The sequence below is a fragment of the Porites lutea genome, chromosome 8 (genome assembly GCF_958299795.1).
Source record: "Porites lutea chromosome 8, jaPorLute2.1, whole genome shotgun sequence".
NCBI lineage: Eukaryota > Metazoa > Cnidaria > Anthozoa > Scleractinia > Poritidae > Porites > Porites lutea.
In genome coordinates this window covers 26,364,425-26,378,175 of record NC_133208.1, presented here as the reverse complement: position 1 = coordinate 26,378,175, position 13,751 = coordinate 26,364,425, and the positions used below count along the sequence as shown (strand labels likewise).

Here is a 13,751-nt window from a genome sequence, read left to right as displayed (position 1 = left end):
CGAACTTAACTTAGGTTCGACACTTGGTACGCCGTCTGAATCAGATGTCGCGCCAGTGTTGCTCCAAAGTCGAACTTATTCAGTTAGGTTCCGCACATTAAAAGTACGGCGTCTGAACCAGGTCTTAGTCCTACACCAGTGGTAATTGTCCTTCTTGGGATCTTTCAGTATGGTCTTTTTTAAGTTATTAAAACAAATCTACGGTAAACATAATTTTACTGAATTTCAATGCGATAGATTTAATTAAGTGTTGATTATTTTTGATACTGTTAAGCAATCCACCTGCTATCTTAATCTTGTTTCTTTTGTGCGCTTACTTCAAGTCTCCATGCATGTTCAAAACATCATAAATGATGCGTAAAATCAGTGTGTTGTTTTGCATCATCAGAATTAAAAGTGCCCTGAGTAGTCAATCGATAAAAATCGGTAGCAATCAAGTGATTTTTATCGATTGATAACGGAAATCGGTGAAAATCGATAAAGTAAATCGCTGTGTCCAATCGATATCATCGACTTTTCATGATTTTATTGATTTATAACGGAAGTCCGCCATTGTTGTTTTTTGGCATGAGTTAGATAGTACAGCTGAGAAAACACATCCAGGAATATCAACTGCTCAACGAACATGAAAATGAGAAAACTAACAACTTAACTGGGGAAACTATCACACACACAAGTTTCTCTCTAAAACTCTTCGTTTCGTACATAATAACAAAAACGGTTCGGTTTTATAATTACATTCAGTTCTCGCAGGCAAGTATCACGAGAAATACAACCTTAGTAAACTGATTTCCTAGCCTGAATTTCAGACCTCCCATCGAGTCGAAGGGATGGCTGAAATTCATTCAAAGATTTCCCTGTATAGATTTTCACCGTTTCCGTCATCAATCGATAAAAATCACTTGATTGCTAACGATTTTTATCGATTTCGATTTTTATCTATTGGCTACTCCGGGATTTAACTACACCGGGAACTACACCGACGTTATTTTGAAAGGGCGGCAGGTCTAAATCGTGAAAAACTGGGCGGCTACAAACCAGGGCCCAGTTGTTCGAAGGCCGATTAGCGCTTAACCCGGGGTTAGATTTAACCGGGTTTTCTTTTTCTTGTGTTCTAAAGCATTTTGTCGGATAATTTTCTCTGCTATTTTTAGAGCTTCCAATCATCATCGTGTAGACAAAAAGAATTAAAATGCTTTTTAAGCTTTCAAATCTGAATTCAAATCTCGCACTAACCCTGGGTTATCTTAACCCAGCTTTGAATAACTCGGCCCAAAAGACGATTTTAAACCTGGTTTTGAAGAAAAGAGAAGATTTTTCAGATTTTTTGAAAGAATTTTTTAAAAGGTGATAACTGTTTGATCCTTCGACACTCAACTGCAACTCAATAATCAACAAATTTAATTTACTGTATGCATGAAATCAGTTTTCATTTTTCAATGAACAGATAAACAGATATATCTTCCGATATAAATCGATGAAATCGGTAAAAATCAAGATAAATCGATGAATGAAACGAGTGTGTCATCGATTTCTACCGATTGATCGATACAATCGATATCAATCAAATCAGATTTACCGATTTTTATCGATTTATTGATTGATAAATCGGCACCGATTTTTATCGATTGACTACTCCGAGTATGTGTTGTTTGCATTCATGAAAAATGCCTGTCCCTCTAAAAAAAAACAACTATTGAGAACGAACTAACCGCTCCCTTCGCAACAAAGACAGACCATCCCTTATAAGTTGCAAAACTGAACGCTTTAAACGAAGCTTTTTCCGGTGATGTGCCTTTATGTTCATGGCATGTAATTTAGAAACTTAAGGGAATTTAATGTATAACGTGATATATATTTCTTGTTTCTAGTTTTTTTTATCTAATTTAATGTATTATATCTTCTCATAATTGTAAGGCCCAGTCCATTTTGAACATCTACATCTTTGTAAAATAATTGCGTAATTCGCTTTTAATTGCTAAGCGCGACGATTTTATTAATAAACTAGATTTATTTACTTATTTATAACTTTGTTCCAATAAGCGCCCACTCTCTAATAAGCACCCCCACCTCGAATGAGTTTTTCTGAACAAGCACTCCCATTGTAATATTAAAGCACCCCTATTGCATAAGCACCCTCATTCCAAGCGCCCCAATACCAATAAGCGCCGCTATTCAAAAACCCACTATTGTTCCATCCTATCGTGGCAAGGTTGACCCTTACGCTCTCTATTATTAAAATCAACAAAGGGCCTACAGCACCAAAGATTGTGCCAAAGTGTATGGTTTTGAATGCCCGGTTCCTGGAAAAACCTGACGCAGCTCCGGCTCTATATGCTGAGCTCAGAAACAATAACATTGATATCTGTTATGTTTCGGAGTCATGGTTGAGTAGGATAATCCTGTCACATTTGATTTGCCCAGAGGGCTATGTTATGGTAAGGAAGGTAACCGGTGGTGATATTTGTCGGAAAGATTGGAAGGTTGAAGTGTCGAATGTCACTGATAGCTTGGAATTTGAGTCTGTATGGTGCAAGATAACAACAACAAATTCAGAATATCATTTTGGGAGTGTTTATCATCCCCCTGATCCTGTTTATGACCCCGTTGATCTCCTTGAATATATGTCCGACACATGCGATCAGATCCTTGCTGACGATCCGAACGCTAAGGTCATAATTGCTGGTGACATTGACTGAAAACAAAACTGACTTCCCTTCTACAGGCAAATACTGGAATTTTATCTCGGGTTTTTTTGAACTTCCAAATGTAACTAAAATATCCACTGTACTCACCTGCAACCCCAGGTACTCCTACAAGTACTCCTTTTTCCCTTAACTGCAGGGCACATCTTATTGCGTCAACAGTTAAAGGATTTTGACTCACACTCAACTCCTTCAGCTCCCTGAGGTCACCAATCTCAACATGTAGTTCAGTTAGTTTATTTGCATCCAAGTTCAGCCTTTCAAGCTTGGTCAGCCTCTGTATACTGGTAGGTAAACCAACCAACTGGTTGTAACTCACGTTCAGCTCCCTCAGCTCCCTGAGGTCACCAATCTCAGCAGGTAGTTCAGTTAGTTTATTTTCATTCAAACGCAGCTCTTTAAGCTTGGTCAGCCTCTGTATACTGGTAGGTAAACCAACCAGCTGGTTTAATCTCACCCACAGCACCCTCAGCTCCCTCAGGTCACCGATCTCAGCAGGTAGTGTCGTTAGCTTGTTTTCATCCAATTTGAGCACAATAAGATTTTTCAGTTTGCTGATGCTTGCTGGTAAATCAATCAGGTTATTTTCATCCAACACAAGTTTATCTATTTCACTCAGTTCAGCGACTGCATCAGGTACCCTGAAGAGTTTGTTTCCCTTCAGATCCAAAACTGCTAATCCGTCCTCATACTTTAAGTAAGCTCTCAATTTTATACTGGAATAATGTTCCATGTTTTACATTGTTAAAACAGTTCTTCTTACCATCTAGAAATAACAAAATTGGTGACCTATACAAAAATCAAAATCATATCATTAATATAGGTGATTTTTAGAGAACTGAGATTAAGAAATTCTAGAGCAGATGGTGTAAACGCACTAAAAAATCTTTTATTACTACACAATATTATTAACTATACTGATTTGATACTCGTAGCTTATTTAAGTGCTGGCATTTCATTCTGTTTACAAGTCATGATCACTCAAGTGCAAAATTACCCTTGGTGGGTTGTCATGGAATGAGATGAACAATGTCAGGTATAGTAATACCACATCTGTAGAGAGCCAGCAATATTTGCAAAAAGATATTTCAAAGCTCTATATGGTCTCTCCTGTTTTAATCATATTTTCCAAAGTTGCTTTAGCAGGTCAGCTGTCTGACCACTAATTTTCAAACCATTTTCTGAAAGGTCTTTTCTCTATCAGACAGTGGATGGATCGATTTTTGAGCTAAAGAATGTTACGTCATTTATTTTTAATACAATACTTTGAATTTTTCTTGGTAAAATTATGGTTTCTGTGGTAGCAATTATGACTGGTCCATTAGGATCTCAAAGGCTCTGAGTTTAATTCCAAGAAGAGTTAATTGTTTTTTACCTTTTCTTTAAGATTTAATACTGAGACAGTTACAGCTAGGTGACAAGTCACTCAGGCAAAAGGTCTGCAGGGACAGGTAACAGTGATTTCTCACTTTGATTGTGTGACACAATAAATTATAAAATATTTAAGAAAATCTGTCCTTGCAGGAGAACTTTTTCTTAACAAGATACATTTGTGGCAGCTGCATGGCCCTACAGGTGTTGAGTGACAATATCATAACACTTCTTTTTGTTTCAGTGTCGGTTTACAGTTGGTATACTGTCGTCCGACAGTTGGCCGACAGTATACGAACATTTGGCCAACAGACTTTTAGGGGAGATCTTCTTCACTTTTACTACAAACTGTATCATCTTAGTATTAATTTTTTGAAAGCTTCAATTTAAAGATTATGGCAGAATGACAAATGCTAGGCTCAGTCCATGTGTACATACAAGTGTGCATTGACATCAACTGATTTAATTTGTTGGCACAGCAATATATCATTTCTTCTCCACAATATTCTGGTAGAACTGAAGGGTCGAAAAAAAACTTGTCACTTAAATGAGAGGTCACCACAGAGCATATTAAGAAAAACTGTTTGTATTTGAGGTAATTTGTGCCTTTACTTCTAAGAAATTCAGCAACAATAAACTTAATTTCCCCTTTTCTTGTTGTATAAACGATGAGCTCTCATTCAAATTCAGTCTATTAAACTCTTGTTGATGACCACCTGAAATGCAAAGATTGAGTAGTCATCTTAGGGAGGTGGTCACTTACATGAATCAAACAACAGTGGGAAATTTGTAAAGTCATCAACTAACATCCAAAATAGTGGTTGTGATTGCTTATGAGAGGGGATCATTCACGAGAGATTCCAACTGTAGTGCTTCAGTTGGGGAAGTTTTGGTGTTTTTTTTTGGGTCGCTTATGGGATGTGGTCACCAAAGAAAAGAACTGGTCCCACATGGAGGTTTGACTCAAGTACTGTTTACCATCACTGATGAAGTGAGGTACCAGATTCTATAATTGTTGTTGTAAAACTGACCATGATGCAAGGAGAATGATGTCATTATTGTGTACTGCTCAGACTGTTTGGAATGAAGACCTTAAGAAACACTGTTTCATAATTCTGGCTATGGGTGTATTATGGGTAGGTGAACATGTTTGTCATCAGCAGCTCGGAAAGAAAGTTGTGTCTGATAGCGCGGGGCTAGTGGATTTTGCTATCAGTCTAGTGATTTTTGTTCTTGACTTGCCCAACGCAAGTGCTGTTTTTTGGGGAAATTCAAATTACAGAAGGATTGTAACCAATCCTGCTAATCAAAAGGATTTTGGGGCTAGTTGAAATGACTTGTGGGCTAGTACATGCTAGCTATAGTTTGCCCGAATGGAAGGCTGTAAAACTGACTTTCTTTGCACCCTGATCAGGCACATATAACTTAAGGGGGTGTTTACATGACACCAGGGCCGGGTTGTTCAAAGCTGGGTTAAGGAAACCCACCGTTAGTGCGAAATTTGAACTCGGATATAAGAGCTTAAAAAGCAAATTCAGTTTAATTCTCTTTGCCTACAATTTGATGACTGGATACTCGATCTAAAGAGAATAGAGAAAATTATCCGAAAGTGAGCTTTTGATAAAAAGAAAAAGAAACCTGGGTTAAAATTTAACCCCAGGTTAGTGCTAACCGGCGTTAGAACAACTGGGCCCTGGGCGACTTTCATGCCAGTGCGAGTTCACTCCGGTTCCCTCTCATGGCTCTATACATGTATTTGTTTACATGATACCACCACAAAATGTCATGCCGACGTGACCCTTTCGAAATAACTTTTGGAATTCCTAGGATTATACTAGAAATTCCGAGGAAAAAAATCCTAGGTCAATTCCTAAGAATTCCTAGAAACTGTAGGTGTGAATTTTCACAGTAAATTTGTACTTGGAATTCCTAGGAACTCGCAGTTTAAAAAGTTCTGGTTCTAAATTCCTAGAAATTCCCAGAAATTCCAAATGCAATTGAAACTAGACTTGGAATTCCTAGGAATTCCAACCTACAAGGTTTTAAACACAAAAAATTCTTAGAAATTCCCAGAAATTCCTAGGAATTCTAGGAGTTTACAGGTTTAACATCATGTCATCAATCAACGTCCAATGCCAGGATAGTAAAGTTAACATGCAAATTTAATGATTAATTATCAACTGGAGAAAGCATGGAAATTACATTTAAACAAGTTTATGATAGTAATTGTTGGGTTCACATTAGACCACTAAGTCTGACTTAGTAATCTCTTAAGTCGACTTAGTGAAAATGACAGGTGTGAACCGCTAAGTCACAGAAGCGTGATTTCTGTCTTAGTGTCGGCAAACTCAAATGACCTAAGCAGTCCTTAAGTCTGTTTCAAACATGACTTAAGGCTGACTTAAGAAACCTGATAGCCAAAAAATTTCAAAATCGTGGGTTTTATCAGATAGAGATTCCCGTGTTAGGCGCCAAAAGCAAAGAAATCACGACACAGTTTCTTCTCACGAACAAAATTTACTGAAGATGGATTGCCGAGAGGACGAAACATTAGAAGGCAATTACGCTACCGACTTTTCACCTTATGCGCCGTAAGTTGCGCGGCTTGATCACTTTTTTATTGGCCTAAGTAAGTGTCATTTTCTTTTCTTATGATATTCCTCACCGATTTCCCAACAGATCTGAAGCACGGGAACATAAGATTTTGTAAGGTTATTTGGCTGATCAACCTTTGTAAATTTAATAAACAGACAACAGCCGCAATTACAGCGATTTTAACGGCTTCTCGGTCTCATTTTGATCTCAACTTCTTCGCTGAAATGGATTGTGACTACCTCACCACATTTATGATGTTAGTTACCTTATCTGCTATTTTTATCGTTAATGATGACAGCTTTGCACAGAAAGAATTTGTCTTCTAGTTATGTCTGAACGCTTAAGCGGACTTAGGGTGACTTGGCTTGACATAGGCTAAGACAGACTTAGTGCCTAGTGTGAACCCAACAAATGTTAAAAATCACATCTTATGGTACATGTTTTGTTTTTAAAAAATTGAATAAAACAATTAAAGTCCTGAGGTATAAGTTGTTCTTGAGTCAGTATTGAAAAATTTTGGGACACATTAATTTTGTAACTGGAACATACGGCAAAAGAGTCCTGATTGAATTAATTTTACAACGGGAACGTATAGGTGGTTTTCAGGAAATCTCGGGAGACACAAATAACAATGGTGAAATGAACAAATGCTGGTGGACAAACAAAGCGAGCTAATGAGCGATCTTTTGTTTACCGTCCACCTACATGGTGGTGATGACGTCACTTGAAAACCACCTATATGTAAAAAAGAAAAAGTCAGGCCAACTTGCTTCCAGCAAGCTTATATCTGCTAAGCTCTTATTAAGCCGCTCTTTTACTTCAGGTCTCAAACTGAGAACAAAATAATGAACTGGAAACTAAAATGCTTGCAGTAAATGGCAACATAATTGTTTATGACTACATCAGAACCCCAGCGGTGAACTCAAACTCTAAAGAGAAACGAAAGATAGTTCGAGTTTAAGCAGAGAATTCGAGTTATCGGGGTAAATTTTAGTGAAATTTTGGGCCCAGTTCAGATGTCGTGCTCCTGCAATGCCGAACTAAATTCAGGAAATAAGTTCAACAAAAGCACGGCAGAAGCACGGCGTCTGAATCAAACTTTTGAATTAAGTTCGGCAAGCAATTAAGTTCGACAAGCGCTGCCGTGCTACACGGCTCTGGCACGGCAGCGATTCACACGTCGTGCTTCTGGCGCGCTAAACAAAATTCATAAATTATATTAATGTATTTTGGCGAGATTGCGGTCCCACGGGGAGTTGGGAGAATAATTGTTACGAGGCATAATAAGTAAATAATGAATTTGGGTCGACTCTGGCACGACGTCTGAATCAAAGTTGTTTTCCTGCCGTGCTACAGTCGAACCAAATTACAATTAAGTTCGGCACGGCAGAAGCACGACGTCTGAACTGGGCCTTGATCAAGGGAAAGCAAATTTAGTTCGACTTAGCGGGGAATTCGAGTTATCCGAGTTCGAGTTATCGAGGTTCTACTGTATTAAACACAGGAATCCGCCAGAATGTGATCGAGTATTAGCTTATTCATGTAGGATTCCATCAACCATTTGCAACAACGACTACAGTTATGTCTCCAGTAATTTAAAAGGAACCAATAAATGGTTTTCCATGCATCTTGAAGTTTCCTGTTCATGTCGGAACGATCTATAAGTTAACTCTGACCTCCAACTTCATTATTTGAGTACGTGGTTTCCATCAGAAGACACATGTACACTACGAAGAAGGAACGTACCTTTACCTTTCACAATCCAGCTCACTTATCGACAACAAAGTAAATGAACAATCCGCTCCTGAATCCGCGCAATTTCCGCCTGAATTGAACTCACCAAAACGGGAACTTCATTTCCATTGGTTCAAAAGGCGCACGTGATGACGCAGTTCACTTAGTGGGGAGACTGGTAACCAGTATAGCTCAAACATGGCGGAGGATTGTGCTCGATGATGAGTAAGTTGAAAAAAGCGGTCGTTTCCAGAGCTAAATAAAATTTTCTAACGCTTTTGAGGTATAAGCAGCGAGAGGAAAAGTTCTAATTGTTTTTTCAAGAAGCGATTACCTTTTATTGGGCAAAGCCGCGATGAAAAACGTGCCGTGGACATGTTTGGAAAGCTCAGGTACGAGAAGTGGCACTTTGAATTAATACTGTTGATAATTTTTTTTTAAAGATTTAAGTCGCAATAAATGTTGTATATAGATTTTGGTTAATGTCAAGAAATCCTTGTTGTTATAGGCAATTAAAGAAATGATTATTAAAATTTTTCACGCTTTTCATTACCCTTGAACACTTATCGTTTTTCCTAAAAATTAAGCCAATGTTCCCAAGTTAAAAATGACTTGGAATTATTGAGAATTCCTAGAAATTCCCATAAATTCTCATTGGTGTTTTAGCAATTCCCAATAATTCCCATAAGTTCCAAAGACAGTTTCCTTCAAACTTGGAATTATTGGGAATTCCTAGGAATTCCCAAAGATTCCCACTGGTGTTTTCACCTATTCCCAAATATTCCAAGGTTTTTTATCTTTCCTCATTTGCATGTCTTGGAATAAATTGGAATTCCTAGGAATTAATTCCCAGAACTCTGGGAATTCATTTCGCAAGGGGAGTCACCCAGGTGTGAGTTCACCCCTGTTGTTGTATCAGGGAGAGAATTTCACTCTGGTACGAAATCTCGCAATGGTATCATGTAAACGCGAAATGCCACTTGTTTCAGTGTGAAATTGGACTCAGCCGCTAGACTGGAACGGGTAGCGCATGGGCAATGTTTGCGATTTTGAATCACGTGTATTTTATCAACATGAAGTGTACCTTCAAATAACGAGATATGAGAAAACCCAGTCATCATGTAAACGTGATACTAATATAAGCTTAGAACTTTCCATTAAAACTATATCCTCAAGCACTATTTTCAGCGGAGCTGGGTCATTAACATCTGATCAAGTGATGTCCCCAAATAAGTTATTCTCCTGTGACTGTGACTTTTATGCTACCCTTTCAAAAGATGAAAATCCGGTCTACCACATAGTAAGGCAGGGTGTTAAAGGTGGTCACTTATATGAAGGGGAGGGCTGGAAACTTAAAAGAACACTACCCCACTACTGCACATGTACCTAACTTAGATTTTCTGACAGGATGAGGGAGCAGATCCAGGTTTTTCCTTAGGAGGGGTTGCACCACTAAGGAATGACACAACTGACTGGTAATGTAAACAAATTGTAATACAGAATACCAGTTGTATTAGAAAGCCGCAGGTCATCTCACCAGGCAGGGTGCCAACCCCCTGCACCCTCCCCCTAGATCCATCCCTGGGATGTTGCGATTTCAAAAGATGAGTTTCATAGAACCTTCAAAAATCTTTGCATCGTGCTCGGTTGAGTTCGTTACTACACCACAAATTAACCTTCTTAAAAGTAAACTTCAATGACATATTATTGTTCCTGTTAAGTTTTGATTTGAATGAAATTGGGAGTCTTTGGCATTGCTTTCATAGCTGTTGGCTGGATCGAGGACTGTGAGAAAGGAAGCATTTGATGCCAGATAAAGGCTTATTTCTCCAGCCAGCTTCCATACAAGCTCAGATAATTGTAAGAGGAAAAGCAGAAATGGAACAGCAACAGTTCTATATAAGAATGAAATCCATGAGACATGGATGTAAACGACATGTTAGTAAAAATAAATACGACCAACGAAATTAACCAAATAGGTCCCCAATGTATGGAAAAACGAGTGCTTGCCACAAGTTGAGCTCTGACACAAGTTTCACAGCAGAAAAGCTGTAAAGCAAGCAGAACAAGAAATATTTTTGTGCCACGAGCCCCTTATTAAACAAAAGGAAAGACTTTGTTGAAAGTGTATTAATATTACTTGAGATATGTAAACAACGAACTCTGTCAAAGATGAAGTCCACAAGGAACTGTTGTTGCACAAGTGTGATAGTTCTGTTGTCTTTTCAAGAAAAAACAGATGATGTTTGAGCATGCACATAATCATGATACATGTAGTGTCCCTTTAATATTTATTTTAATACGTGAATCCTAAAAGGGTGGTACCAATTTGAAGGGGGTGCCTACTTGAAGGGCAGAGAGTGGAGAGGGAGGTTAATTTGAGCATTAAGAGTAATGTGTGCCTTGGGGCTGTGTATACCGCAAGGTGTTGATCTCTTAACCATTGTTTTTAATGCCCAACTTTATTGTCTCAGAAGTTCCCTTTGGCCGTAGTGAATTATTGAGAATCAGTAATTCAGCAGGGGAATTTTGGGAGTTAATTTTTGGTCCAGGGATTCTTTCAGGTGTAGTTGGAAGCCCTTTTGATTTTGCTCTTTTTTTTTCACTGACTTTAAATCTGGGGTACCCCCTGGGGCAATAAAATCATTATTACACCCTATAGCCTGACTCTTTCCTCTGGGTAAGGTATTCCAGTCTGCAGAGTATGGCAGAACTCAATGAGATTTAGCGCGTGCAGAGCCAATTTCAACCGCATGCAAAATGGTCTGTTAGACCAGAATACACGTGCATGCTAGCTTCCACATCCTTTTAAACAGTGAATCTTGCCACTTCCTAAACAGAGCAATATAATCTTGTAAAAAATTATTATAATAGGTCAAGGATTTTCAACCACTGGACTGAAAAACCTTTCTTCATAATGTGAATGCTCATCGTGTTTTAAAAAATGCAATATACAATGCTTAGGCTATTTCACTTAGTACTATCTTTTTTACCTTAATATATCGCCTGGAAAAGACTGAAAGTAGCATTGCAGAGAATCTCAATTAAAAATTTTCAGAGGGGGAAGTACCCTTTTAAGGTTTGCACGTTAATTTGGCGTGCAAACTCCCTGGTGGTGGCATCTCTCCGAAAACGTCTGCATGTACCCCAAACCTTCTCAAGAAAGTTAGGAACATACCTGTACGCATGTGAGGCATACCTGAAAAGATTTCAAAGTTGATAAAATTACAATAGAAGATGAATAAGTCGTGGCACTGAGGACTCCTCGTGGTGATTTCAGTAGGCAAATTTGCAGTTTTTCACATATTTAAATGTTGACCAGGTTCTCCAGAAAAGCCCCATGATTGGTGGACTAAAATGCTGGTGCTTCTAAAGGTAGGCAAGAGACGGAAAATTAGGGAGCAAAGAAAAAAGGGCAAAACAAAGCACCAAAGTGCTATGTCTCCCCTTTGCTGTCTTTCACTGTTTGGATGATGGCTTGAGTGTCTGGGGTTTCATTTCAGTTAAACTCGTTTGAAACGTCCATGGCTGCTACTGCCCAGGTGATATGGCTGGGTGCATGCGCAAGGTACTGGCCATACCGGAGAGTTGTGTAGTGTGACTATTGCTTTCAGATGGTTTATTAGAAAAGAGTGTGACTGCAGAGGCATTACTTTATCCCCCCATCTAGTATGGTCATGCTTTAGTGTTCAGTCTACTAAAAAGAAGAGGCACAAAAAAGATTGCAACCCAGTTGACAATCTATCCTTTGCATATAACCTCACCATACTGATGAGAAAGCAAAAGCGTAAGCAGAGGTTTTGGAAGATGTGGGAAAGGTTTGTGTGGATTTGGAAAAAAATCATGGTGCAAAGAGCGTGCAATGCTACGTTTCTGGTGTGCTTTCTGGCTTTGCAGAAGAAGGCTCCTGCATGCACTTGCCATACTCTGCAGACTGGCCTGTATTTATGGCTACTGACAGACCAGGTAATCCACCCATACCCATACACGGATACGAAGCGTATCTTAAGGTCCCTGATATACTTCCACTTCTACCGCAATTGAAATACAAGGTCATTCATACGGTTATTGTAATAATATCATAGGAGACGAATTACTCCTTAATTCTGGCGCGAAATTTCAGCGTTAATTTGTAATTTCACATGTGAAATTACAAAATTGCCATGGCAACCCTTCCGTACGTCTCAGTGTCAAGATGGTGACGAAGTTTTAAAATGCCGTGAATGAAGATGTCAGGGCACAAGAAGACACTTTAGAAAAGCTGAACACACAAGAGAACATCAAGAAGGATTCTAACAGGTATTTTGTTAAAAAAGTCTGAAAAATTCTGAACTTTGTAAGCCAAATTTAAGGTCTAGACATTTGAGAGGGTGGAGTTCTCAATCGATACGATCCAGGATAAACATGTCAAAAATCCAAGATTGCTAAGAGGGTCGTACAGGGGTATTCCTGTGATGCATGATTGGCTGATTTTATTTTCCGTTAAACGTGAATTTAATAAATTATTCTTCGTGATCCGTGATCTGAAGGTTTTGCGTGACCCGTGAAGAACTTGAATTATTAACCGATATTCGTGATTTCACCACTCTATTTGGCGTGATTTTGAGATGCGAGTGCTCCGGAAGACTTATTTTAAGACTGAAAACATCAAATGTGACAAGTAACAGACTTCGCTTTAATTAAAGTAATCCATTGTGCAAATTCACATGCTTTACATGCCTATCATGGATCACATGTCTATTCCTATGCCTATGGTCTCCTATGTCACTGGAGGTCAAAGGACAGTGATCCAAAACATCGAAACATCCGAGACATGGAGGGGACGAGTACGTATAGTACGATGAGGGTCGAATGTATTGTATTTTATGTTGACCCAAAGTCTGTCGGCTCGCTTAATTTTCTTGGAAAGGAACGAGTTCGCTTTCCAATAATTACAGATGAACATTCATCTTTGGCAGTGTTTACTAAAAAGTTCAGGGAATTTGCCGGATTAAAGGCAGAGGCTGAGAAACGTGGCCTCGGCTCCTGTGTTGAACTTAAATTTTGACGTCTCAAAAAGGGAAAAGATGGCAGTAAGGCCTTTGCAATAAATACACAAGAGCAATGGGACGAGGAGAGGCCGCTACTATCAGGAAATACATCCTCATTACAAGGTAGGAATTTATTTACTTCTTATTAAACGACATCAAGGACCGTTCTGAAAGATACGGGCCGACTTTTCTATAGGTTAATAAGTTATAAAGGTTAAAAGAAGAACAAGAGAATACGGGGACTATGTCAGGATGACGATGGTAGTACAAAGTTAACTTAGAAATATTTCAAGACAAGTAAACTTTAAATACTTCA

At 38.7% G+C, this 13,751-nt stretch overlaps 1 protein-coding gene across 1 annotated transcript in view; it reads right to left on the bottom strand.

Annotated features, from left to right (window-relative positions):
• LOC140945430 (uncharacterized) overlaps positions 1–3,438 on the bottom strand; it is a 106,440-nt gene extending 103,002 nt beyond the window's left edge. The window contains exon 1 of the mRNA XM_073394455.1: positions 2,796–3,438. Coding sequence (XP_073250556.1) covers positions 2,796–3,438 — 643 coding nt within the window. The remainder of the gene's footprint in view (positions 1–2,795) is intronic.
• Between the last annotated feature and the right edge of the window lie 10,313 nt (positions 3,439–13,751).